Below are 27,311 nucleotides of genomic sequence, written 5' to 3'. Positions count from 1 at the left end.
CCCCTGGGACTTCTGCCAGCTCTCCAGCGTAACTCCTTTCTGTTTTATTTCTTTCTTGTAAAACAGCATGAGAAAGCCAACATGAGGCCCTTGGCACATCCAAGGTGGGTGGGGCACGTGGGTCCCCAGAAGAGGAGCCTTTGGATCTGACTGGAGCAAGGGCTCCGTGGAGGCCGCCAGAGATGCCGTTGGTAATGAGGGTGATGCAGAGGTGCCAGCACAGCCTGTCAGGCAATGAGGGAGGGAGGGATGGTGAGTCTGACTCAAAGGACATGAGCTGCCTTTGCTGTGGTGCCACCGTGGCCCATTGCTCGTTGTGCTGCTCTCAGGACTCAGAGTATGGGAGCAGGACCTTTGCCGCTACAGACCCGCAGGGAAGGGGCTGAGCACCCAGAAGGCTGCATGTGCATACACGACATCATCAGAGTCAGGGAGACAGCCAGGCTTGAGGAAATGGAAAACTGTTCCACGGCACCCAGGAAGACCTTCACAGCCCATGCATTAGCCCTCGTCACCCTGTGTCCTGGTGCTCCCCACAAACGCAGGCTCTCTCCTTGGCCAACAACGGCCTCCACCAGCTGACCTCCTTGAGCCTCTGTGTCTTCATTTCTTCCATCTGCCCCACATGATGCTACAAGGTCCTTGCTCTGTCCCTCCAACATGCCGCTCATTCCTGACTCACAGCCTTTATGCTCACACCCCTCTCTTGTCCTCCCCTCACTCTCAGTCATCCTAATTCAATGCTTTCATGGCACTTATAAGCAGTTATGACCATGTTTATAGGTTTGGTTTAGTTGTTGCTGTAGGGGGTCTGTCTCCCCCATTTAGGCCTAACATGCCAGGAATCTTCTCTGATTTACTCCTAGTGTATATTAAGTGCGCAGTAAGTTTTTGCTGAATAAATGAAGGAAAACAAATCATGCAGCCTCTGAGATGTCATGGGACGGCAGCCCAGCCACTGAGAGTTCACCAGTAAATCATTTTCAGATTAGGACCCTGTTGACAGTTGAATTCGTATTTTAGTTTTATTGAATGTGTTATTATAATTCGCAATAAAGGTGCCTGACCTGCGTTGGCATATTTCCATTCCCAGGAGCCCCAAGGAACATCCCATGAAGCTAGTTACCTGGGAGACTTTGTGGAAAAGGGCACTGACTGGGGTTAACGGGCATTGGCTTGTGACTGGGGTCTCTGTTGATGGTTTGGTGATTGAGCCTTGGAAGTGGCATCCCTGCCAGTGAATGCAGCTCCACTGGGGTCAGTGCACCCTCAGAACGGAAAGAGGGATGTGGTTTGTTATTTCTTGTGCATTAGCAAAGTGCCATCAGTCAACAGGCCATTTCCCACCTAGGATTTAGAGGGATTTTCCACTTTCCCTAGAAAGAGAATACTGTCTGTGGCTTTATTTGTAATCATTATCAAGAAGGTCCTATTGAAGGAGACAGTGAAGTAAGAGGGACCATCCTTCGATCGGACTATGAACTTGGTGGCGGTAGCTGCTGCAGCCTCAGTGCCCTCTTCACTGACATCCAGCACAGCCTTGTGGGTTGCCTGCCAAGGGAAAAACAAACATCAGTGGCCCCAGTAGAGACACTTTTAGTTAACTGAGTAAACTAAACTGAGTGTTTTGCCCTGGAATGGTGATGTCTACCTTGAAAGGATTCAAGGTTCAAATGCCTGGCGTTGGGTTTGCTCAGTACATTGCAGTGGGTGTTGACTATGGCCCATTGGTCCTTACACCGGGAGTGAGATGGTTACAAACACAGACCAGGAAGATAGGAATGAATCTCAGTTCTGCCACTTATGGTTGCAAAATTATTTAGATGCCACGTGCTTCAGTTTCCCGATCTATAAAAGGTAATAATAATTGCATGTGTCCCGTAAGGTTATTGTGTAAATTAAGGGAGATCATACAAAGCAAATGCTTGTGGACTTGCCAGCAGTGGTGATTGCTGCAGTTCTCGCATGGCAGACATGGGTTTGATATGACTAAGGTTAGATCCCTTCTTTGTCTTCTAGGGAAGAGATTCTTAACCTGGAGTTCCTGGATTTCTAAGCTTCAGGGAGACTTGAGCTCCTGTGACTACAGGCATTGTTTTTCATAGGCTCACAGATGCATTGTCCTCGAGAAAAGGTCCATTATGCTGATCATATTCCAGTGGGGCCTCTCAGCATTTTCTGTAGACCAGTGACAAAGGTCCCCTTCAGTGGCCCCAGGATCACTTCTGACTATTATAATCCATTATCAAAATAAAATTTTAGGTCAGGGATCAGTAACCCATATGTGTGCAGGGGTTAGGTAGGTAACCCCAATTAACTGAGGGAGACTTCCTGTAAGAGCATGGGGTGCCCACATTTCCTGGAGGGTCCTGTCTGACTAAAAGGGTCACTTACAACTCAACTCCGGTGATGGCTGCCATGTGGACACATAGACTCACTGTTGCCATGTGGGAATTAGGGTCAGTGATTTGTTTCAAGAGGATCAGAAATCTAGACTTTTAGATCCAATATACTACGTTTTAAAACTCCTCTCTCTCTCTCTCCTCTCTCTCTCTCTCTGTCTCTCTCTCTCTTTCTCTGTCTCTCTCTCTCTGTCTCTCTCTCTCTCTCTCTGTCTCTCTCTCTCCCCCCTCTCTCTCTGTCTCTCTCTGTCTCCTCTCTCTCTCCTCTGTCTCTGTCTCTCTCTCTGTCTGTCTCTCTCTGTCTGTCTCTCTCTCTCTCTCTCTCTCTCTCTCTCTCTCTCTCTCCTTACACACTGAAGGCCACACAACACACCTGCAGGGTGTAAATGGCCTATGGGCAGCCATATTGTGATGCCTGTGTGAGGGCCTAAACTCCAGGGAGGAAGAAGGTGAGGTCAGATCCCAGGGGAGCACCTGCTCGCCTGCAGCAGGCATAGGGGAGCAGCTGCCTGCTGAGCACGCCTTCGGAACGTTTGAGTGAAGAGGGATAACACATGCTGTGTGCCGGAGGGATGGTGGCCGTAGGTCGCAAGATTCGGTTCTTCTGGCCTCAGAAGAACCTCATTTCACCTTTCAGGCCCCTGTTTCCTTATCAATGACATAAGAGCACTTGATTAATTCTGCAGGTGCTTCTGCTTGGACTTTTTTGCAAATATTCTCATTCAACTCACTTTAGAAAGCTGCAGGGAGTCTCTCTTTGTAATTCCAGAAAAATCAGCGTTTTCGTCAAAGACATTTTGGATGCCCATCTTTGGGAGGATGGTTTCCAGATTGTAGGAGGCAGAAATGGAAAATTTGGGGATGAACACCTCTATCCACCTGTGCAGTAGGGAAAAGGAAACAATGAGGTCACAAGCCCATGATGTCTGCATCTCTGCTCCTAGATGCCATTTTGGGAGACTCTGTTCTTCCTCCAGCCATTGCTACTTGCTGCTAAAAAAGTCAACACATCCTAGCCAAGAACCCCAGGTTGCTCTTGAAGTAAGTCTCCCAACTGAGCAGGTCCAGCACTAAAAACATGCAAGGAGACAGACCGGCCCCCAGTGAAGTGGGTGCAGAGGTGAGAAGGTGGTCGGCAAGGGAGTCTATGGCAGAAACCAACAGGAGACGTCAAGTAGCAATGGAAGCTCATCAACCACTCACTCACTGTCCAGAGTACCTCCTCACCAGCACTTCCTGATGCAGGCCCTGCTAATGCCCTAGAGCAGCAAAGTCCAGCAGAACTGCCTGTGATACTGGGAAGATCCTTGACCTGTGCTCTCCAGTATGGTAGCCACTAGCAATGTGTGGCTATTGAGCAACTTGAACAGTGGCTTGTGCAAATGAGAAACTAAAATTTTAATTTTACTGAATTTCAGATAATTTAAGTGTAAATAACTGCAGGTGGCTTAGTGGCTACTATATTGAACAGCACCACCTGATAATTTAGCACAATATTTTTTTCCCTCTGAACCAAGAGAAAACAGCTTGCATGTACTGAACATTTTTTTTTTTAGATGGAGTCTCGCTCTGTCGCTCAGGCTGGAGTGCAACGGCATGGTCTTGGTTCACTACAACCTCCGCCTCCTGGGTTCAAGCTTTTCTCCTGCCTCAGCCTCCCAAGTAGCTGGGATTACAAGTACACATGGCCACGTCTGGCTAATTTTTTTGTATTTTAGTTGAGACAGGGTTTCACCGTGTTGCCCAGGCTGGTCTTGAACTCCTGAGCTCAGGCAATTCACCTGCCTCAGACTCCCAAAGTGCTAGGATTATGGCGTGAGTCCAGCCTGAACGTTTATTATATGCCAGACATTGTCCCAGGCACATTCAACAACACTGTCCCCATTTTAAAGATAGTAAAGCTTAGTTTTAGTGCTTTGCCCAAGGTTATGTACTTAGTGACTCACAGCAAGGAAAGCACAAAAATATTGGGTGGACACATTTCAGTCCTCATCTGACAGGTATCTTGTGACCCCTCATGCCAGGGACACCTCTCTCTTCCCTGCCACTATCCCCTTTCCCTGTTTTCTCTGTGCTCCATCTGCTGCTCTGTGCTCCATGCTTTCCTCCCTGAGCTTCTGTGCCACCTCCTCTTCTTATCCCCAGCCCCAGATGCAGCCTGAGAAGAGAAGTCGCTGACACACCCTGCAGCATCTCTTCGTCCTTGACTTTGAGTTCTTGCCAGTGCGTCGTCTACCAAAGCTGCCCTTCCCAAGCCTCAGTGTGCTCATATGCTACCCGTATGTGCAGTAAACTCCACCGCCTCCTTGAAGCTGTCCCTCAGTCCCAGCTGAAAGTGACCTCTCTCTGCTCAGAAGCTCCTCAGCACCTTTCCTGCCCTCCCCTAGGGCATTGCCCAGTCTCTTTCTTGAATTCCAGTTACACTGCAGCCTTCCTTCTCTCTTCCCAGACTATGAGCACCAGGGAATGCTGCTGAAATCATTCTACGATGCCAACAGTATATTGCTAAGAGACAGAACATAAAACTTTGACATTCCTTTTTTATCTCATGATTAATCTTTTTGATATTCTCCATATTTTTATACTCACCATAATAATTATGGGACTAATAATAACATTATTAGCTAACATTTACTGAACACTTACCATCTTCTAGGAATTCTTCTAAGCACTTTGTAAATAGTAGGTTACTTTATCTTTTCACCAACCTTTGGATTTGGTAATATTGTTATCCTCTTTCTTATATGTGATCACCAGTGCTTTTGTTTGCTTGCTTTTATGGGATCGTTCCATGGATTTCAATATCAGATTGGCTTCTAGTGCCAGCTCTGCTAGCATGTAACAGCTACATGACCTTGGACAATTCACTTACCACCTTGGAGCCTCCATTTCCTCATCTGTGAAATGAGTGGTATTAAGACTCCTCATCAGGTGATAGTGAACTTCAAGTGTGAACATGTATAGACAGCCCCAGGCTCTCTGTCCTGCATACAGTTGGTGCTCATTGTTCAGAAGTGATTATCCAACAACTGTTAGCACAATCTCTCCCCCATCTTTGAATGTGTGCGTCCCCTGCCTCAGGGCCCAGCAGATTGACGCAGATTGACACAGACACCCACCGTTTCTGGAGTGAGTGGCTCCACTTTCTCAGTGTTCTGGCTGACAAGGCCTGTTCCAGTTGCCTCATCTTGCCCTTGTTAGGGAGGACAAAGAAGGCCATGGCATCTCCCTTGTAGTCCATCTGGAGCACAAAGCAGTTCAGCTCTGTATCCATCCCAAAAGCAAACTGCTCCTTCTGGTGCATCATGGGGACACGCACAGTGACCTGCTTGCCCACCAGAAATGGGAAGTTCTTTCTTGTATATGCAGGGTAAAAGGGCTTCTCCCACTTGGCTAGCACAAAGAGAGAAATGAGGTCTTTATGTCAAAGTGCAATTAGTGAGGCGAAGACAGTAAAATGAAATGGGGAATTACTGCTAATGGGTATGAGGTTTCTTTTTGAGGTGACAAAAAAAAATGCTCTGGAATTACACAGCGGAGTAGTTGCCCAAACTTGTGAATATACTGAAAATCAATAAAATGGTGAATTTTATGACATGTGAATTGTATTTCAATTAAAAATAGAATTAAGTTAAATAGAACAACACAAAGTGAAGGTAACTTAGTAAGGGCTCAAAGCATACCAGTTTTCTTTCCTTCTCTTTCCTCTTTGCAGGATGGATGGATAAATGGGTGGATAGCTTGGCAGATGGAGGGTGGATGGATAGATGAATAGCTAATGGATAGATGGTTGGATGGCTGAGTGGATAGATGGATGGATGGATGGATGGATGAACTGATGGATGGATAGATAGATGAACAGATTAACGGATAGGTGGTTGGCTAGCTAGATGGCTAGCTAGGTGGATGAATGGATGCATGGATGGATAAATGGATGGATGGATGAACTGATGGATGGATAAATGGGCGGATAGTTTGCTGGATGGGTAGATGGAGGGTGGAGGGATGAACAGGTTAATGGATACATGTTTGGCTGTCTGGGTGGATAGATGGATGCATGCATGGATTCATGGATGAATGACATATGCATAAATGGGTGGATAGTTTGGTGAATGGGTGGATATAGGGTGGGTAGATAGATGGATAGATTAATGGACAGGTGGTTGGCTAGCTAGGTGGATGGATGGATGAACTGATGGATGGACAAGTGGATGGATAGCTTTGTGAATGGGTAGATGGATAGATGAGTACGTTAATGGATAGATGTCTGGCTGGTTGGCTAGGTGCATGCCTGGATGGATGGACAGATAAACCAGTCCAGTCAGGATATATGAGTGGAACAGGTCAGGCACTCAACACATGATAAATCTTTTAGAGACACATGCTAAGGATCATAGAGCAAGTGTGGGGCAGAGGTGAAATTCAAATCCAAGTTGTTTGATTTAAAAGCTGATGTGCATTCCCTACAACACAGTGAAAACTGTAAATCTCTAACATATATATATATATATATAATGTATATGCAGTTATATATGAAGGAGACTTCATAAATATATGAGATATGAATGACAGTCACATCAACTTGTCTACATTTCTACACCTATGAAAGTGTTCACACTCTTGGATTTGCTTCTTAAACTGGGTTGTCAGAGAGTTCCATGTTCCTTCTTTAAAACTTTCAAGGGGCAGTGGGACAACTGCTGGTGGCAAGAGATCCTTTCTCTCAAGTAATTTCCAGATTTTTCCTATGGGTTTCCCACTGAGTCAAATGTAAACACACCTCGAGACACTTTATCTGTCTACCCAAAGAGAACTAAATGAGTCCCCCACTGTAACTGAGAAACATGAGCTATCCCAGGTCCTGCAATCAGCTAACTGCAAAGCTAATTAGAGCTCAGGCCCTCCCATTTCTCCACCCTGCAGTCTAGGCTTTGTCTGCCTTGTGTATTTCACTAAGCAAAAATCATCAGCATCATCATAAAATAAATAAATAAAAATCAACTTCTCAAATCCTTACCTTTAAAGAAAATGTGATTCACCAGCACCATGGCTGTCAGAAGGTCAAGGCCTTGGATTATGTCTACAACCTTCCCTTGGGTCTTCTTTTTCACGTGGCAGTTGATCTTCGCCTGGGCAATGGAGGGGTTGGAGAAATCTGTGGAAAAGACCTCTGCTTCATACAGCCTCTTGACATTGCCCAAGAAATTTTCCTGCAGCTGCAGCTCCTTCTTGACGAAGAGGGCACTTCCCATCTTCAAGGCCAGGTCTTTGCTTGGAACAGTCAGTGAATGAACCAAGTGCTGGAAGCCCTGGTGGATGGCAGACTCTGGTGTGTGTGTGAGGTTGAAGCCCAGGCCCTCGAGAATCTGGGTCTTGGTGACTGAGTGGGCCCCAAGGGAGAGCATGGCCAGGGAAGTGGAGACACTCATGGGGGAGAAGAAGACGTTCTGACTCGGGGTCTCCAAAACCAGCCTGCGGTACAGGCGGAAGGCAAAGTCGGTGTTGAGGGAATACACCAGTGAGGCAGGGGTGCTCTTTGTGGAGGATGGGTGGGGGTATCCGCTGGGGGCATTGACCGGGGACACACAGTGGATTGGAGCACAGAGGCCAACAGCAAAGAGTACTCCATAAAAGGAAGATGCCATTTTGGAACCAAATACGTCTGCAAGAGAAGTAAGAACCATTGAGGGGGTAAACTGAGGGTCCAGGCCCTGAATCAGAGACACTTCAACACCCCACGCCATCAGCAGCAGAATGAAGACAAATAGGCCGGCTAGCAGAGCTCTCTCACGTTATCTCCTTTGAGCCTCGCAATAGTCCCATGATGTAGGTATTATCATTACTGTTTTACTTGCAAATGAGTAAACAGGCCACAGAGAGTCTGCGTAACTTACCCCAAACCACACGGTTGACTTGTCTGTGTTCTGTGTGGGCTTCAAAGTCAGGTCCCAAATTCCAAATCCCATGCTTTTTTCTGCTTCATGGACTTATTTTTTAAGAATTGAGAGTGTGAGACCAGATTGCAAAGCCAGCCAGAAGTGGTTTCTCACCCTTTGGAGGTCCCTCCACACATTCTTTATCCATTTTGTGTAGATCTGATTATTTTCTCACCCTGGCTGCCTCTTCCCAGAAACAGACATTTACTAATGTGTTCATATCTCTCAAAAAGTGGAAACCTGGAGCAAAAGGCTGTCCTTTTTGCTGTGGTCCTCGAGGTGCCCTGAGCACTGGCGGTCAGTTGCTGATGAGCTGCAGCTCCAGCCACATCTGTCTGCTTCCCCTTCAAGCCTCAGCTGACAAGACTTTGGCACCAAGGGGACTTCAGACTAAATGACCTGATAGCAATTTCAAACCCCAACAGGGCTGGGCTTGTATCCAACCCTGACATTCATGGTGGACAAGTAACCCCTCTGGTTCTGTTTCGCCTTTGTAAAACAGAGACAGTTACCTTACAGAGCTGTTCAGAGGACTGAGTGTGATAAGGCACATACATTGTGCAGCACAGGACCCGGCACATGGTGACTGCTCAATACATTACTTTTACTGCTGTTTTGTTGAAGTCAGAGAGCATTTGATTTGGGCAACTCTATGAAGTAATGCTCGCAGGTCTCCACAGCCCTGCCGACAGCACCCTCACCTGTTCAATTTCATCAGAAAGATCTCATTCACTTTAACACACCTTTACAGAGGAGCTCCAACCCTGTGGGTTGACCCTGAGATACAACAGTAAATGGTCATTTTAGAGAAGGACGGTGTATGATGAATCCAGTGCAAGACTAGGTGGGGTTTGTGCTCAGCCAGAGGGGAAGGTAAAGCAGGTGTGTGCTCCAATAGGTCACATCTGTCTGAAGCCTTTTCTCTCCTCACCAATTGTACAATTTCTCTCCCATGACCTGGATGTCCTTCCCCCCATCAGCCTTTTCACAAGCACAGTGCCTTCATAACCCCTCTTGCCCTTCATCAAACTTTGTTCTTTAGTCATTTATACTACGGTGTGAATGGCTGCCACCCACTCTTCTCCTAGGAGCACCGGCATGAAGTGTTACTCCCGATTGTGAAGGAAAGACTTTACCCACTGGAGCAAGAATTCAGTCAACAAGTGAACAATTATTTTGCCAGAAATGGAGAAGGAAAAGACAAGAGAACCTTCGCCGAAAGTGACAAAAAGACTGCCACACACAGTCACTTGTCTATGTCAGACCAAGCATAACGTGACAGCCACATTCCGAACAATTTCTCTGTGGAAATGAAATACGTAAATGAATCACATTTCATTATACCAGATGTAATTTAACTTAGATGGAACTTTATAAAGAACCCTTTTACTGAATGAGTAATTCTTTTGCAAACCTGTTCATTTCTCTCCATTTCCACTTATGTGATTGGACGATTTCTCTTTTGTAGTTTTGTGTTTGCCTGTTTGACTAAGGTGGAGTTTTCTTTCTAAGTTATGCTCACATCCATCCATCCACCTACTGGACTCTTTGCCAACATGTTCTGAACTGACCTCCGGAGCTGCCCCTACCCTGAGTGCCCCATCTCTCCCTTTCTCCAAGAAGGCCATTTTACCCATGCTGTCATCTTCCAAGTCAGGAGACTGATGGTCTCTCTGCCCTCTTCGGCCACCCTTCTTCCCCACACTGTTCTTCCTCCCCAAGACATTGCAAGCCCCAGCTTCTCTCCATCTCTTTGCTCTTCCCTTGGTCCTAACCCGCCTTATCTCCTCCCACTGTACAATCCTGAAGGCTTCTGGACTCATCTCCCTCCTCTGGTCGTGTTTCCTCAAAATGGTTTTCTTAAGAAACTTCACCAATCTGACTCTGCACAGAGACGATCTGCTGGGAGATGGAAGTGTTGGGGCTACAATCGGGGACAGATAGCCAGGGTCCTGTCTCTTAAAGGGCTCGCTGGGAACCCTGTGACACATGGCATTAAGAGTTCACTGCTTCCCCTCTCTTCGGCCCCACTGCCAGTCAGTGTATTTATCTGCAGTCTCTGTAGTCAACACCAATAGCAAACAGCCCAGGGTCCACCTCCCTCCCTCCTCCTCTCACTCACCCAGCCCCTGCTCAGGCACAGCATACTCTCCTACAAATGCCCCTCCTGGACGCCACCTTCCTTTGCTCATGGAAAAGCCCTTGTTTCTCACTCTGGAAGACTCTGCTTAGCTATTTCTGGCTTGAGAGGCCCTCTCTGGCCCCCCTTTCCTGTTGTGACTTCATCACTCTCTCCCTTCTCTCTTCTGCCACTTCTGAAATTTACTCGACTTCTATTACCAAGTGGATTACCACTGACCACACTCATGCCTTTAGATAATCTCTAGGTTCTTTGCGTATGTAATTCATGCATTTGGTCCACTGGGTTGAACATGTACACTTATTATGCAGGTGCTGTAGCAAGTGTTGGGGCTACAATGAGGGACAGAGAGACAGGCCCTGGTCCTTAAGGAGCCCACTGGGAAGACGGGCAATTAGCAAACACCACTAGGCACAAGAAGTGTGTGTGGGATGAGTAAGTACAGGCATTGGGTGCACCTATTCCATAATGAGAAAGGCTTCCAGAGGAAGTGGCAGCTGATGGAGACTTGAAAAACGTTAGCAAGGTAAAGGGGAAAAGCAGAGAAGAGAGAGATTCAGGCTAGGAGGACCACCTGTGCAAGGGCCCAGAGGGAACCCAGAGCCAGGCAGCTTTGAGAAACAGAAAAGGTTCTGTGACACAGATCTCAGCACCAGAGAAGCTGGCAGGAAGGGCTGGGGAGTGGGAGAGACGGGCTGCAGAGAGAGGGGGCCCCATGCAGGGATGTGCTTGGTTCTGGGCCCTGAAACCCACTGGGGGATGGCTGCAGAGAACCTCAGCAGCAGAGAATTCTCAAGACTATCCTGGCACCTGTCTGTGTTCCTCACTGCTCTACACACCTGCTTCCTGTCCTCCTTCCCGCTTCCCCTGCCAGCACGGAAAAGTACCCAATGTAAGGGCTCAGTAGACACTTGGTGCACTGCCCTGAGATGGAGAAGCATTTACACCAGCCTCAGAACTGGAGTGGTGGCCGGGCGCGGTGGCTCAGGCCTGTAATCCCAGCACTTTCGAGGCGGGCAGATCACCTGAGGTCAGGAGTTCAAGAGCAGCCTGGCCAACATGGCAAAACCCCATCTCTACTAAAAATGCAAAAGTTAGCCAGGCATGGTGGTGGGCACCTGTAGTCTCAGCTACTCAGGAGGCTGAGGCAGGAGAATCATCTGAACCTGGGAGGCGGAGGTTGCAGTGAGTCGAGATCAGGCCACTGCACTCCAGTCTGGGCAACAAGAGTGAAACTCCATCTCAAAAAAAAAAAAAAAAAAAAAAAAAAAAGACCAGAGTGGTGAAACAAAGGAGGCCTCCTGGAATATGGGACTGAAACCCCGAGTTTCTTGTATTTGATGAGCTCTGTGACAGACTGGGGCTCTTCAGGAAGCCATGTAAGAGTGTGGCATCTGCAGGCTTCCCTGCGATAAGCTGGGGTCTACTGTGTTTACTTGGGGTCTGCAGGCCCTCTAGCCTCAATGATGAAGTGGCAGCACTTGATCTTGACGGCCACTCAGAAGTCAGAGCCTAAGCAAGATCATGGCCTCCCCTCCTAACCTCAGAGCAGTACTTTCTGTTGAGAGAACAGCATTGTCTTTGCATTGCTTCACCTTCTGAATTGCTTCGACCCCTATCTGTAAGGAGGGCAGCTCTGAGGAAGGGCGAGATAACGTCTGCAGAATGCCCAGCGCGGCGTTCAGCCCATGGTGGGCAGGAGACCAAAGCTGCATCTCTTTTGTGGCTCCTATGATTTTGTGTTCCTCCCTTGGAACCAGGATGAAGGAATAGGAGTGTCCCTGGCTATTCATGACCATGGGAAAGAGGACCAGGTTGAAGGAAGAGGACATCCGCCACATGGAGGGGAGGTGCTGCCAGGTGCCAGGATGCCACAAGCACCAGGGGTCTGTGCCCCTTTCTGTGGAGGCTGGGGGTGGGGCAGGTGGCTTTCAGGGGGCCCCCACTGACACTGGGTTGTGCCCCCCAAAGAATTCCCCATCCCCATCAGCAGAGATGGCCTATTAGACGTGGCCTCCATGCCTCAAGTCTTGTTTCTTTTGGGCTTGAGTAGGGGAGACCCACCGGAAGTCGGTGAGTTGGCTAGCAAGTGTCCTGACTCATCAATGGTACTGGCCTCCATGTGACTTCAGGTAAGTCTCTGCTTTTCACAAGACTTCAGGAAGAGGTGATCTCAAAAGGTCCCTCCCTCTCTTCTGAGTCTGGGCTCTATGTCTGAGGGCCCCCAGGTCATTGCTCTCTTGGGGGAAAACCGTGGCCAAAGCTCATTCAGTCAGCTCTTAAAATCCACCGCACTCCCCACTTCGCTTCTCCCCACCCTGAACTCCTGTCCTCCTGTGGCCATCCCTTCTCTCTCCCAGCCCTGCCAAGGCCCTTGCCCCTCTTTTGGCTGTGGCCTGGGTTTATGTGAGCGTTTGACCAGTGGACTCTGCTCTTTGGGGTGACAGGGACACTCTGCCGTCCCCAGGGCTTACCTCTTCTGGGCCTCTCCCTCCCAGCTACCACAGCCTGCATTCCACCTTCCATTGTCTCTCACCCACTCCCATCTCCAAGCACTCCACCCTGCAGACAGGGTGACCTTTCCAGATGCTGATCTGGTGTATCATTCACCTCACCTTGAATTCCTCAGTGGCTCCCCATTGAGCTCAGGAAAAATGCTCAAGGCCCTGGCATTCAAGAGCCTTATTTATTGGGCCCTGACTTACCACCCCAGCTTCACCTTTGAGGACCCACCTGTTTGCATTCCTAAATTTCACCCCATCCCTTATCTTCATTTGCCTCTTTATCCAGCTTGGGTGTCAAGGGCTTTATTTTAATCTAAAGTGCTTCACCCCTAGGCCTTTGTCTTCATGTCCCAGCCCAGTGACAAGGCTCCATGTGTAGTAGAACCTACCTGTCTGCTCCTTCCCTGCCAAATGCTGCTGGAAGAGAGGTTCTGCAAGGCAGCCTTGTCCACTGCGGGTTCCCAACCACCAACCTTTATCCACCTGGCAACAGGTAACTCATCAGCTCACTCTCCCATTTTCAGGGGAAACCTTCACCTTTTCCATGTCCTTAACCTTTTTATTCCAGGGTGGAGTGGATGCCCACCCTGCTACATATGCATGTGTGCCCACATGTGCACACACACACACACTCAGCAGACAGCCTTGCCTCCTATGTCACATAAAAGAGAGATCCTATGAAAAGGAATTGTCTCAGCTTCCCTCAAAGGGCATCCTCTCTGCCTATCCCTACTTGCCCAGTCACCCCTCTCTCTCCCCTACACCTCCACTCTACCAACAAAGCAGAGGATCTGCCCTCCTTTGATGTCCAGACCCCCTTCCTGGGCCTTGGAAAGTATCTCCTCTCTCCATCTCAGGACCCTTCCAACTCTCTTTTCTGTACTTAAACACTCCGTGTCAACCTGATCCTTACTGTTAGCTTGGAAACTGTTCAAGTCTTGCTTGTTAAGACAAAGAAAGCAACAACAACACAACAACGAAAACACTCCTTTCACCCTCTCACTTGCTTCTAACTGCTGTCCTATTTCCAAGGGAGGCCACTGCTCCTCCCCTTGTGGCCCAAATTTTCAAGAGCTGTGTATTCATGGCCTCTGTGGCCTTACCTCCTACTCACTCACTGGTCCACTCCAGCCTGGCTTCTCTGTATTCACAAAAATGTGACCCAGATGCTACTAAAAGCCAAAGAGTATATCTAGGTTCTCATCTTCCTTGACTTCCCAGCTGCATTTGACACGGAAGACCTTGCTCTGATCCAGTCCTTCCCTCTGGCTCAGTGACAACACATTCCCAATCTCTCTGCACCTCCTCCTTACCCACCTTTGCGGGTTCCTCTTCTCCTGCCCTGTCCTTGCACGGTTGGCGAGCCCTGGCACTCGCTTTCTTGGTTGTAGCTCTCTCCTCACTTTAATCTCTCCTCTCCCTCCAGCTGATCTCATGCCACGACACCCACGACTTCATTACTAAGACATGCAAATGATACATTATTTTTATTCTCCAGCTAGACATGCAAATGATATATTATTTTTATTCTCCAGCTCAATCCTTTCCTTTGATCTCTATATGTCTAACCGCCTACTTGATATCTCCTCCTGATGTTGCAAATAAACCTTCCATGCAACATGAACCACAATGAACTCAGACTCCTCCCCAAGAACCATCTCCCAGCAACAGCCACAACCGAAACCCCTTTTCAACATTTCTGTCACTGGGTCCACCATTCACCTAGTTAGTTGAACCTCGGAGGCATCCTTGCACTTCCTTCTTGTTCATGTCAATTTATCCCCAGTTTTGTCAACTTTACCTCCTAAATGTTGCACAACTTCATCCACTTTTTTCTGCCTTCCCTCGGGCAGGCTATTTGTGCTGTCATTGTGTCTTGCCTGGGCTACCACAAAGCTTCCTAACAGCTCTCTCCACATACCCTGTCCTGCTCCTCCAATTCACTCTGCATGTGACAGGTAGAATAGTCTTTTAAAACTCAAACCTGACTGTGTCACTTACTATTTAAAATGTCTCAATAGCTTCCCATTTCCCAAAGTGAACACTGAAGTCTTAACTTGCACAGCCTGGGCTCTGCTGGCCCCTCCAACTTCATCGCAGATCATGAAGCCCCTTGCCCTTGACATCCGTGTCAGCCCATTCTGCCCATTAATTTTTATGCTCACATGTGATATTTCTTGTTTCCTATTTCTGGAATATCCTTCCAACTCTCTTCATCTGACTTTTCCCCTAATTAACTTTTATTCATTATTTAGGCCCTAGTTCATATCATTCCCTCAAGGAAACTCTCTTTGATCACTCAAATACGAAAAATTTCTTCTAGCAACTATTTTTATAGTACCATTAACTTCTCAGTGAAACACTTATCACTGTCATAGTTTCACATTTATTTGTGTGACTGAACAATTCATGAATCAGGGATCTTGTCTACCTTGATTTTGTCTACTTGTATACCCACTCTTTGGCCAGTACTCATGGTCCAGTACATGGTTGCCAAAAGAATAAATGAATTGAAATAAAATGAAATAATCTGTTTACCTCTGAAGAGTAATCCCGACTGGTAATAAGCAAGGGTAATAAGCAAGGTAATAAGCAAGAGTAATCCTGACTGGTAAGACAGCAAACTGAGGACAGGGTAACTCAGGATGATGAAAAGTCCTGTAGCTACTTAAGGTAAAGTTACACAGGTATATATCTAAAATTTGAGTTGACTTACACTTTTGGCTAAAACAAAGTAACTGATATTGGTTGCAAACAGTTGTAAACAGATAGAAAACTGGACAAAATTTATGACACTATTGAGATACTCAAAAAATATATAAGACAATTCAGACATTAGAGAACAGGCAGGGGAGGTAAAAAATGAGATAAGCTGTACAATTGTCCCAATTTTCTGCCTAAGAACACTTTCTGAACATGTGGAAGAAAACCCAAAGAGGGCATGGGAGGCTTGCTGAGCTTAGGAGACAGATATTAGAGTTTGAGAAAACTGAGGAAGCTACAATTTGTGCAGTGAAGGACTAGAGGAGAGCTTTAGAAATGTGCACAGGGGTCTCTTTAAGTCCAAAGCTAAGTACTAAGCTCTGCATGCATAAAGTGAAATTCCACATGGCTGGTCAACACACACACACACACACACACGCAAACACACTCACACACACAGAAGAAAAAATAAACCTACTGTGAAGGTATAAACAAAATAATTTCCAGAGTTCACAAAGCATGAGGATATATTAAGGTTATGACCACCCAAAGTGGAGAGACCTGGAGCATTCAGTAGAGACCCAAAAGTGTCACAGCTTGGCATTAGGGCTAACCTAACTTTGAATTAAAGCTGCACTAGACCTACCCTAACAAAGCTTAAAAACATGCCTTGACAAGCTCAAGCAGATCTGTAAGTAACTTATTGTCTGTTAAAACAAATTTCAAACACTGTAAAGGAAGACAACAAAATTGTAATGTTATGATGTCCAGCATCCAATCAAAAATTGCTAGACATTCTAGGACTAGGAAAATGTGATCCATGACCAGCAGAAAAATTAAGCAATAGAAACAGGCTCAGACATAATAGAGATTAAGGAATTTGCAGACAAGGACTTTAAAACAGCTACTTAAAAGATGCTTAAATAATAAAAATTTTACTGGAATGTGAGAAAAATCAAACTTCTAGAGATGAAAAACTTAATATCTGAAATGAAAAATTAACTGGCTGGGTTTAACAGAAAATTTAGTACTATGGAAGAAAAGATCTGTGATCTTGAAAATATATCAATAGGAACTATTCAAACTGAAGACAGCAAGCTGGAAAATAATAGTAATAAAAAAAGAGTCCCAGTGACTTGTGGGACGACATCAATGGACTAACATATGTGTAACTGGAGTTCTAGGCAAAAAAAAGTGAGGGACAGTGGAGAACAGAAAATTTTGAAGAAATAGTGGGCAGAAATATTTGTGATATTTGTGTACTTTATGTAAATTATACCTAAATAAAAATCAAAATACAATAAATTGAAATGAATGCCACCCTGCTGTTTCGTCCTCTACTCTCTATGATTACATATATATCTCAGTTGGCTTGAACTACCCATCTCACTCTCTTTGCCTGAAACACTCCTTTCCATCCTGCCAGCTCCAGCTCAAAATCACCCACTGCACAAAGTCTTCTCTAGATGCCACAGAAAGTCTGCCCCTCCCTTTACAAACACCTGGAGCAAACCAGAGCAGTTTACCTTCCCATATGTCAGTCTCCCTGATTAGACAGTCTGGACTTTGTGTGGCATCCTCCAGGGTTGGGACTATGATCAGTAAGTAATACGGAGAGAGGTAGCAGATTACATGGGAAGGAGCAAGTGGGAGGGATGTTGGGAACCCTGAGGGCCAGGCACTATTGGCTCACCCACACCCAGGGACTTTTGTAAAGACTCATAGTTGGTAAAACACAGAGAGGTAACCTGAAGAAGTATGGAACTTACCAAGCTTAATTGGGCTCTCATTAAAATGCAAATTCCCAGGTCCCATGCAGAACTACCTAATCAGATTTTCCAGGGAAAGACGAGAAGACTTGAGAGTGGAGAGGGCTGGATGCTTCCTCTTCCCAGCCCTCACTCCACCCTCGGTCCTTGCCCCAGAGAGAAGCTCTTCAGGGTTTCCTCTAGCTCTAAGGTCCTCAGTTTCTGGGGCCTCAGGGCCTCCTTGAAAGTAAAGACTCATTTCTCCCCAAATTCATAAAACCAAGCCTGCTGGAGTAGCAACCAGCCAGGAGTAGATCTCCATGGGTCCATCAAGATGGAACTTTGTCCCAAGTCCATACTCCTTCATGGAGCGTCTCCTGCTATGTCCAGGCCTTTCTGGGATCCTCTTAGGACCCTGGCTACAGGATCTCTTGCCTGCCTCACACATTCTTATGCTTCTGCTCCATTTTTGGTTTGTTGGAGATATTCATACTATTTTAAAAATCTGACTACATCTTTATACTTTTCTATTTCAGTACTTGTTTAAATATTTCACTCAATATTTCTCCTAACAGTGGAGCAGATTGGGTGCCTCAAGGCTACTCTTGGAGTGCCATCTTAGCTACAGGGTACCCTTCGAATTGTCAAGAAGCCTCCCCAGCTGAGATCCACAGTCCCCACCATGGATCTGTCTCAGGAAGTGCAGGTCCCTGCCACCCTTTCTGCTGCAACTTTGTTCATTTCCTAGCCTGCCCAGTGTGATCCCCTGACTTTTAGGAATCTGAACCAAACTGAGGGTGGAGATGGGGAAGGGAGATAGATCCATATGTGACGTGTATCCTGGATTGGATGCTGGAACAGAAAAAAAAAAGTATTCATTTAAAAAGATGATGAAATTCAAATAAATTCTCTAGTTTGGTGAATAGTAAGCTACCAACATTCGTTCCTTAGTTGTGACCGACGTCTCACAGTCATGGAAGATGTTAGCATTAGGTAAAGCTGTCGAAGGTGCGTGGAAACTCAGTGGACTCTCTTCATATCTTTTCTGTGAAGCTAAAATTATTCCAAAATTTAAAAAGAAGAAAGAAAAGCCAATCAGTCAAGGACATAATCAGGAAAACATTCCAACCTTGGCCAAGGTCTCCAGGGATCAGGGAGATAACTGCTCTGTTCACAAGGTAAACAATCTCAGGTGGTTTCTGCTCACGATGTGGAATCACTCAGTGGCAAAGTCCTCCCTCTTCCAGTTCTCTTTTGATCATTCTGAGTTCCCCCTGGAGTGAGTCTCGGCTTGATGCCAGCCCATCTTTACCACCATCTTAGACTTGCTGACTTTCCTTTTTAACAAGGGGGAGCACACCATAGGCTAGGAGCCTGCGATCTGTGACAGTCTTGGTAGAATTTAATCACCGAATTAGTTTTGTTGTGGGCATTTTTACTTTCTACTTGTGGCAAGTTGTGCTAGTTTCTATGTATGACTGCAATATTAATTTTTCTATTTAAACAAATGTTCTTTTCCTAACATGAATTGATTTAAGGATAAGTCTTGAGCAAATAATGTACAAAAGAGATGGGAATTCAGTCCTAATCATGAACGTGGTTTGGGAGTAAATAAAATTTGAGAAACTGAGCACTAATGGAGAGCTGGTTTCCCAACGAGAAAGGTCACCTTGGCTTTGCACCCTTGTGGGAACACCTGAGCACCGACATGGTGACTCAGCGGGGCAGGGAACGTGCTCCTGGCTGGTTCTGAAGGGGACACTAGGAAATGGGGAGGAAGCAGGCCATGTGACCTCAGCTCTGCTTGAACAGGGTCCCTGTCCCTCCTGTCGATCCTGGCTTCTCCCTCCCTGGAACACAGCCTGGCACATAGTAGATTCCCAGTAAGTATTTATTGACTAAACAAATGCATGGGAGAATCACTATACATAAGACTTTGGAGCCAGTTCTAGCATTTCCAATATGAACATCAAAGTATTGCCCAAAATAGACAAGTCTTCTGGGGGCATCCAGGGCAACCTCATCATTGCACGAATGGGCAGTGGAAGCCCAAGAGGAAGAAGGTATTTGCTCCAGCCACAGTCAGTGTCTGGGAGAAGCAGGGCCAGGAACTAGGACTTCCCATCTGTGATCATCCTTGCCAACACACCAGTCTATCACTTCTGTCATGCACCCACATGAATGACCTCAGTCCAGGCAGGCAATGCTGCAGGCAGGGTGGGGGAAGACAGCAAACCAGACTCCTGGCACCCAGCCTATGCTGGAAGAGGCAAAAAAGCCCCTGCTCGGAGGCTGCACAGAGGCTTTCTGTGTCGTGTAGCTCAAGCTGGACCACACCAAGGCAGCCTCTCTATCCTGGTCCTGTGACACTGGGCACCCTCATTCTTGGTTAGGGTGAATCCCTCTTTTATGCATCAAGTCCACCTTTGCTGTAGGGAAAAGAAAGAGAGATCAGACTGTTACTGTGTCTATGTAGAAAAGGAAGACATAAAAAACTCCATTTTGACCTGTACCCTGAACAATTGCTTTGCTCTGAGATGCTGTTAATCTGTAACTTTGCCCCAACCTTGAGTTCACAAGAACATGTGTTGTATGGAATCAAGGTTTAAGGGATCTAGGGCTGTGCAGGATGTGCCTCGTTAACAAAATGTTTACAGGCAGTATGCTTGGTAAAAGTCATCGCCCTTCTCCAGTCTTGATAAATCAGGGATACAATGCACTGAGGAAATCTGCAGAGACCTCTGCCCTGGAAAGCCGGGTATTGTCCAAGGTTTCTCCCCATGTGATAGTCTGAAATATGGCCTCATGGGATGGGAAAGACCTGAGCGTTGCCCAGCCCAACACCCGTGAAGGGTCTGTGCTGAGGAGGATTAGTAAAAGAGGAAAGCCTCTTGCAGTTGAGATAGAGGAAGGCCAGTCTCCTGCCTGCTCCTGGGAACTGAATGTCTCGGTATAAAATCCGTGTACATTTGTTCAACTCTGAGATAGAAGAAAAACTGCTCTGTGGTGGGAGGCGAGACATGGTGGCAGCAATGCTGCTCTGTTATTCTTTACTCCACTGATGTTTGGGTGAGAGAAGCATAAATCTGGCCTACGTGCACATCCAGGCATAGTACCTTCCTTGAACTTATTTGTGACACAGACTCCTTTGCTCACATGTTTTCTTGCTGACCTTCTCCCCACTATCACCCTCCTCTCCCACCGTATTCCTCTTGCTGAGATAGTGAAAATGGTAATCAATAAATACTGAGGGAACTCAGAGACCGGTGCCAGTGCAGGTCCTTCGTATACTGAGTGCCAGTCCCCTGGGCCCACTTTTCTTTCTCTATACTTTGTCTCTGTGTTTTATTTTTTTTCTCAGTCTCTCGTCCCACCTGGTGAGAAAAGCCCACAGGTGTGGAGGGGCTGGTCCCCTTCATTTGCATGGGCATTTCCCAGGCTGAAGGCTCCAGAGGACTGCGCAGCAGAGGTTTTGGAGAGGAGAACCATAAAACCCACTGTCTCAGCCTCCCGGGGAGGCTGGCTGTGACCCCTGCCAGGGCCACTGGCACCTCTAGTCACCCTTACCCACTCCACTTAATGTCTTCTCCTCTCCTTTCCTCTCCTCTCCTCTCCTCTCCTGTCCTCTCCTCTGCTCTCTTTTCCTTTTTAACGGAGTCTTGTTCTGGGGTGCAGTGCTGCCATCTCGGCTCACTACAACCTCAGCCTCCCAGGTTCAAGTGATTCTCCTGCCTCGGCCTCCCAAGTAGCTGGGATTATAGGTGCATGCCACCATGCCTGGCTAATTTTTGTATTTTTAGTAAAGACGGAGTTTCCCCATATTGGCCAGGTTTGTATGTCCTTGTTTCTTGATCACACCTATTGTTAATTGCCTGCCTCTCCCGAGTAACCTGAGACCTCTGCAAGGGCAAGGATCTTTCTATATTTTATTCACAAGCCCCTAAAAGCCCCTCTGTGTCCCCACACAGAGAGGACACTCAGTGAATATTTGTTGAATGGATGGATGGATGAACTGATGGGACAAATAAAAGCCACAAGTGCTCAGGGGATTTGTATTTGCTCCTATCTCTGTGGCTGTCTCGCTGTGGGACCTTGTGCAAGTGATGTGATCTTCCTGAGCCTCAGTTTTCTCATCAGTAAAATGGGACGGTCACACCAACTGGAAGGCTTGTGGGCCAGTGAGATGGGGAAAGCACTCATGTCGTGCCAGGTTTTGATAGGCATCTAGGAAGTGCTGGTTATGTCAAAATCAAAATCCACTCATTCATTCACTCATTTATTCACAAGGTCGGTCGGCCCACAAATACGTGACCTGAGAAGGCTTCTGAGAAGGAGTAGTGGTTGACCTTCCCTGAAAGACTGAGTAACACGCTGGAGGGAAGTGGTGGGAGTGGGAGAGGATGAGGAGCAAGGAGAGCATCCAGGAAAGTTGGAAGATGTAGGGAGATGGCACACGGACCTACAAGAAGGAGCAGGCACGGCCACATCCCAGTCACTGCCAGGCTAAGGCATGTGACTCCCCTCCCAGAGGAGAGGGGAGCTTTGGAGCGGGCTGACTGTGTCTGGACACGGGTGATTGGCAGGGCAGTTTTTCTTTCCAGCAAGTACGTGTTGGGTGTGTGCTCTGTGGCATGTACCGGCCTGGGCATGGGGGATACAAGGACACCTAGTCTGCAGGCAGAGGGACACACAACACATGGACTTGCCTGAGTCTCTCTCAAACTGCACACCTGCTGCAGCCCACCATAGTTCTTCAATTAAAGACCAGCATCCCTCTGTGGCCCACGATTTCTCACCTACCTCTCGGCCCCACTCCCACCCCTTCTTGCTTACTCATCTCATTTCAGCTCCTCACCCATGCCACTCCTGACCTCAGGGCCTTTGCACACGCTGTTCCCACTGCTTGGTGGGGTCTCCCGGGGCTCCCACCCTCATTTCTTCCTCTTTTTTTCTTTTTCAAAATAGAATTTATTTTTACAGTGAATAATACAAATGTGGCTATGAAAGCAGAACATATTTAAAAATATTTAAGGTATGCAACTGTCATTTTAAAAACAGAATTAGTTAAAAGGAAGATGAATAAAGAACTCGAGCTTACGCCTGATTTCTATTGGTTTACTTAGAAATACCAATCAGTATCTAACATATTATTAACTATGCTGGAAAAAACACTTCTATATGCAGTTTTAATTCCTAACTACAGTTTAAAAACAGATGAGTTCCCAGCATTTGGAGCTCTCCCTAAATGTTACATCCCGAGGAAGCCTTTCTTGGGCCACCGGACTGGACGTGACCCTTCTGTGACACGTGACCCCCGGACTGGGTGTGATCCTTCTGTGACACGTGACCGTCTGACTGGATGTAATCCTTCTGTGACATCCTTTGCAAGCTCTGCAACATCTCCTTCATTGTGCCCACTGCAGCTCATGACAAATGTGTGTTTATTGTATTCATGATGGCTTCCCTCACTGATTATTAGCCCCAGGAAGGCAGGAACCGGTCTACATATATCAACAATGAGCTCAGAGATTGCAGCCCGGAAGTCATCATTTAATGGAGGATTGACTGCAGCCCATGGGGGCTGGAGGGAACATTCAGACCCACTCGCCATCGTCATGCATGGAGGTGAGGGTTTTGGAAGGCTGCTTGGAAGAGGCTGCTTGGAAGATGTTGGAAAGGTAGAGAAGAGTTCACAAAGAGGTCCTAATGGCCTGGGTATTAAAAGGTAAGTAGGAGTTTGTTAGGCTGGAGGAGGGAATTCCCATTAGAGGAGACGGTGGAAGCAAATGCCTGGGGCAGAGTTTTGGGAAACAGCTGGTCATCGCAGACACGGGGGGAGGCTGGTGGAGGACCGCAGCAGGGGCTCTCTACTGCAAGCCCACGTGCCAGGCACGATGGCCATGCAACCTCATGTGATCCTCAGAGGTAGGTAGGTAGATAGAGGGTATTAGACTCTAGCTTAGCCGCTGAGGTAGATATTATGATCCTCTCTCAATAAATGAAGCAGCTAAGGCTCAGAAAGGTTTAGTGACATGCCCAGGTCACCCGGCCACTCAGTGGCTTGCCTGGCTGTGTCACGTCCCCAGTGTCATATGTTGTGCACCTGACACCGTAGCTGAGGGTTTCTGTGTCTTTCCATACCCACCCTTCAGGCTGGGGCAGGGGAAATTATATCGGCAAAGGGCTCGGCTGAGATTCCCAGCCTTTTCCCCAGGTCTGTGTCCCTGTGCGGGGTCTCAACCTTCTCCCTCACCCCCACCCTCTGGAAAAGGGGCTGAGCACTCTGGGCTCCCAGGCTCAGCCTTCACCACCGTCCACCAGCCCCGGCCCCCCACCAGGCAGCCTTCTCCACCAGCCTCTGGGGACTCCTCCCTTCCTGCCCCAAACCAGAAGATGGGGCGCTTGCTGCATGTGGCTAACCCTGAGGCCACGAGGAAGCCACTTCACTTCTCTGAGCCTCAGTTTCCACGTCTGTCATAGGGGCGCCCACTCTGGCTGCTCTGAGAGCACTTGTGACCAGAACACAAAGGACACTTTGAGCTGCAAACTGCTAAACAGGCCCGGGAAATGATAAGTAGTAACAGCCGAGGCTTCTCAGTGCCAAGCCAGCAAGTATCCTCTCCTCTCCAAACACCGGAAGCCCTGGGAATTCCCTGCAGGAGAAGAAGGAACCAGATGCCTGAAACGAGCTTGCCCCAGGCCGGGGACCTGTGCACGGCCCTGCGAGCACCTGGTGCCCTCTAGTGGCCACAGGCGGCCCTGCAGGGCCGCATTTTCTGGAGCCACTCACTCTTCAATTGAACTTGCTAACAGGTTTAAACCGCAGGATCTACCTTTGACAACAAGATAAGGAGGGGACAGGGGAGGGAGGGTGCCAGGACGTTCTTTTTGTGCCTGAAATGGATAAAGCTGGCGGCAAATTCTAGCTGCTACTCTAGACTTCGTCCTTCTAATGTTGCCCGAGGGGGCTGGACTGGCTCGTCCCTGTTTCCCCATCCACCTGGATGCTGGCTGAGCCCAGAGCTCCCACGTGGACACACTGGGACAGATAATTGTCCCGCCAAGGGCTCACAGAGGCGGGAACAACTTTTTTAAAGCACTGAACTAGCTTCCTCGGAGCCCCAAAGGGAGTGGCAGGACCTTCACTTCAGAAATAAGAAGACAGGCCCAGAGAGGGTCTGTGGCTTTCCCAAAGATACCTCATTCTAGGATTTGAACCCAGTCTCTCCCTCCAGTCTCCAGGTACTTGCGGTGGCCCATACCTTCCCCAAATTATCCACCAATAGCCAGTTAACCTGGGGCAGGGCTGTGGGGAGAAACGTTTGTTTATTAAATCACAGAGTCCCTCTGCCTGCTGGAGGGGAGAGGAGAATGCCACCGAGTGGGTGGGGCATCGAATCCCAGCATTTGAATGGGCAGGGAGGGAACGGGGCACAGGACTTCCTAGAACTTGCAATTTTGCTCTTTCGGGCAGTCTAGGGAGATGGTGACGGGGAGGGGCTAAGCTGAACCGTGCCTGTCACTTCCATCTCAGGAAGACGGAACATGTTCAACCCCCAAGCCATGTTCGGGGTCTGCGGCAAGCAGGAATTCTCCTTTATTTTCCAATAGGGTTAACAATCTTTCCCAGGAAGAGCACGGAAGGTATTTTCTGGCTGTAAATCAGCAGCAGATAGGGTCTGTCTATCTTGACGACGAGTGGTGTCTCCATGGGCAGAGTCTGTGCTCCGGTGCCAGCGGCCCCCTCCGTACCCCTCTCATCCATCTTCAGCTCAGCCTTGTGCACAGCCTGTGGAAGCCAAGGGCAAAGTCAGGGACTGCCAAGCTGCTCAGCGACCATGGTGGCCAGAGGCCCAGAGAGGATCAGAGAGGGAGACAACTTGGGCCAAGCTGTCCAGCACAGCAGTAACTTGGTTTACTCCAGGGTTTCTGGCTCTTTTGCCATTAATGCTGGAGAATATTCGACAAGCAGATGCCACGTGAAGGAAAAGATGGTGCAGGGAGAGCATCAGTTACGGGGGTCGATGTGGGGAGAGATGGAGTGGGGTTTGCTTCTCTTTCTCATGGGTTACAGGGAAGCATCAACCACAGCCATGGCAGAAAAGGTCTACTGGGCTGTAGCTGGGTGAAAGTGAGGTGGTGGTATCCCCACCCTGAAGCCTCCAGCACCTCCTTTCATCCACCTGGTGGATGGTTAAGAGGGAGGAAGATTCTGGATTAGCTCTGAGATGACTTGCATCCCAAATCCACTCCAAAGGTATCAACATCTGTAAACAGGTGATCAGTACTGGGAAGCTGATGGGTATGTGTGAAATCCTTGCACATTTCTTTCTAGTCTGCAAAATTCTCACAATTTTCCTTGCAGAAAACAGGACAGTATCCTGTGTTAGAATCACAGCTATCAGCAAACGTAACTACAGAACGAAACAAGCCATTAAACTCAACAAGACCTTCAGAGCTGGTGTTGAATGTTTGTGGGAAGTCTGTGGCAGGAAAGCTCAAACGTGAGAAAATTCTAGTAACTGTGTTCCTTATGTCAACGTGAAAAATACGGTGGAATCTGTGCCATCTGATTCAGAGCAGCAGGCTCAGCTTGGCAAGCTGGATCCTTCCCAGACTGGCTTGAACCTCCCACTTCATCTCCATTAAGCACCTAACCCCCACCACCCACTACTCCATGATATCCAAAAACCCCCAGCCTTGGCCACACTGCTGCACCCATTCCCGCACCCATCTCTGCTCGTTGAAATCTTTCCCCTCCTTCAATGCCTTTTTAACCCCAAAGTAGGGTTGCCAGGTGAAATACAGGACATCCAGTGAAATTTGAATTCAAGATAAACAATGAATATATTTTAGTGTAAGTATGTCCCGTGCAATATTCAGAACATACTGGCACTAAAAAAATTATTCATCATTTATCTAAAATTCAATTTTTTTTTTTTTTTTTTTTTTTGGAGACGAAGTCTCACTCTGTCATCCAGGCTGGAGTGCAGTGGCCGGATCTCAGCTCACTGCAAGCTCAGCCTCCCAGGTTTACGCCATTCTCCTGCCTCAGCCTCCCGAGTAGCTGGGACTACAGGTGCCCACCACCTCGCCCGGCTAGTTTTTTGTATTTTTTAGTAGAGACGGGGTTTCACTGTGTTAGGCAGGATGGTCTCGATCTCTTGATCTCGTGATCCGCCCGTCTCGGCCTCCCAAAGGGCTGGGATTACAGGCTTGAGCCACCGCGCCCGGTCTAAAATTCAAATTTAACTGGGTACCCTGTATGAAATTTGCTAAATTTGGTGACCCTACTTATATGCTGCTCTCTTTTGGCCCCAGGCAATCAGGTGCTCACCTTTGCCAGAGGCCACAGGCCCCTTTGCTTGGTCATATCTTCCTATGCAGCACATGCTTACGCCAACTCACACAAAACGTGTGGCCTTGGGCACGGTGGCTCACGCCTGTCATCCCAGCACTTTGGGAGGCCAAGATGGGTGGATGACCTGAGGTCAGGAGTTTGAGACCAACCTGGCCAACATGGTGAAACCCCGTCTCTACTAAAAATACAAAAAAAAATTAGTTGGGCATGGGGCAGGCGCCTGTAATCCCAGCTACTCAGGAGGCTGAGGCAGGAGAATTGCTTGAACCTGGGAGGTGGAGGTTGCAGTGAGCCAAGAAGTACCATTGCACTCCAGCCTGGGCAACAGAGCAAGACTCCGTCAAAAAAAAAAAAGAAAGAAGAAAGAAAGAAAGAGAGAAAGAGGGGAAGAAAAAGAGAAAGAAAGAGAAAGAAAGAAGGAAGGAAGAAAGGAAGGAAGGAAGGAAGGAAGGAAGGAAGGAAGGAAAGAAAGAAAGAAAGAAAGAAAGAAAGAAAGAAAGAAAGAAAGAAAGAAAGA

The 27,311-nt window shown here is 47.6% G+C and overlaps 2 protein-coding genes and 1 long non-coding RNA gene across 5 annotated transcripts in view; 1 reads left to right on the top strand and 2 right to left on the bottom strand.

The window, feature by feature from the left end:
- Positions 1–999: 999 nt before the first annotated feature.
- SERPINA9 (serpin family A member 9) lies at positions 1,000–17,032 on the bottom strand. Its single transcript, XM_009212188.3, has 5 exons — positions 14,300–17,032; positions 7,420–8,064; positions 5,522–5,795; positions 3,134–3,281; positions 1,000–1,551 (listed from the first exon to the last, which is right to left on the bottom strand). The coding sequence occupies exons 2-5, from the start codon at positions 8,045–8,047 to the stop codon at positions 1,348–1,350; spliced, it is 1,254 nt and encodes a 417-aa protein (XP_009210452.2). The 5' UTR covers positions 8,048–8,064; positions 14,300–17,032; the 3' UTR covers positions 1,000–1,347.
- Positions 17,033–19,005: 1,973 nt separating this feature from the next.
- Positions 19,006–27,311, bottom strand: part of SERPINA12 (serpin family A member 12) — a 21,433-nt gene continuing 13,127 nt past the window's right edge. The window contains exons 4-5 of one of the 3 annotated variants that reach the window (XR_004184792.1): positions 24,633–25,222; positions 19,006–19,862 (exon numbers count right to left, since the gene is read on the bottom strand). Coding sequence is in view for 1 of the 3 variants with exons in the window: in XM_017961499.3 (XP_017816988.1) it covers positions 25,031–25,222 (192 nt within the window). In the remaining 2 variants the exon portion in view is untranslated. Of the gene's footprint in view, positions 19,863–23,913; positions 25,223–27,311 lie in introns of those variants that run through there. The other 2 variants (XR_004184793.1, XM_017961499.3) reach the window with 2 other exon arrangements.
- LOC110743825 overlaps positions 22,785–27,311 on the top strand; it is a 12,284-nt gene continuing 7,757 nt past the window's right edge. The window contains exons 1-2 of the long non-coding RNA XR_002523487.2: positions 22,785–23,158; positions 25,799–25,937. This is a non-coding gene — a long non-coding RNA (uncharacterized LOC110743825). The remainder of the gene's footprint in view (positions 23,159–25,798; positions 25,938–27,311) is intronic.

Source organism: Papio anubis, chromosome 7 (genome assembly GCF_008728515.1).
Source record: "Papio anubis isolate 15944 chromosome 7, Panubis1.0, whole genome shotgun sequence".
NCBI lineage: Eukaryota > Metazoa > Chordata > Mammalia > Primates > Cercopithecidae > Papio > Papio anubis.
This window is presented reverse-complemented; position numbering and strand designations above follow the sequence as displayed.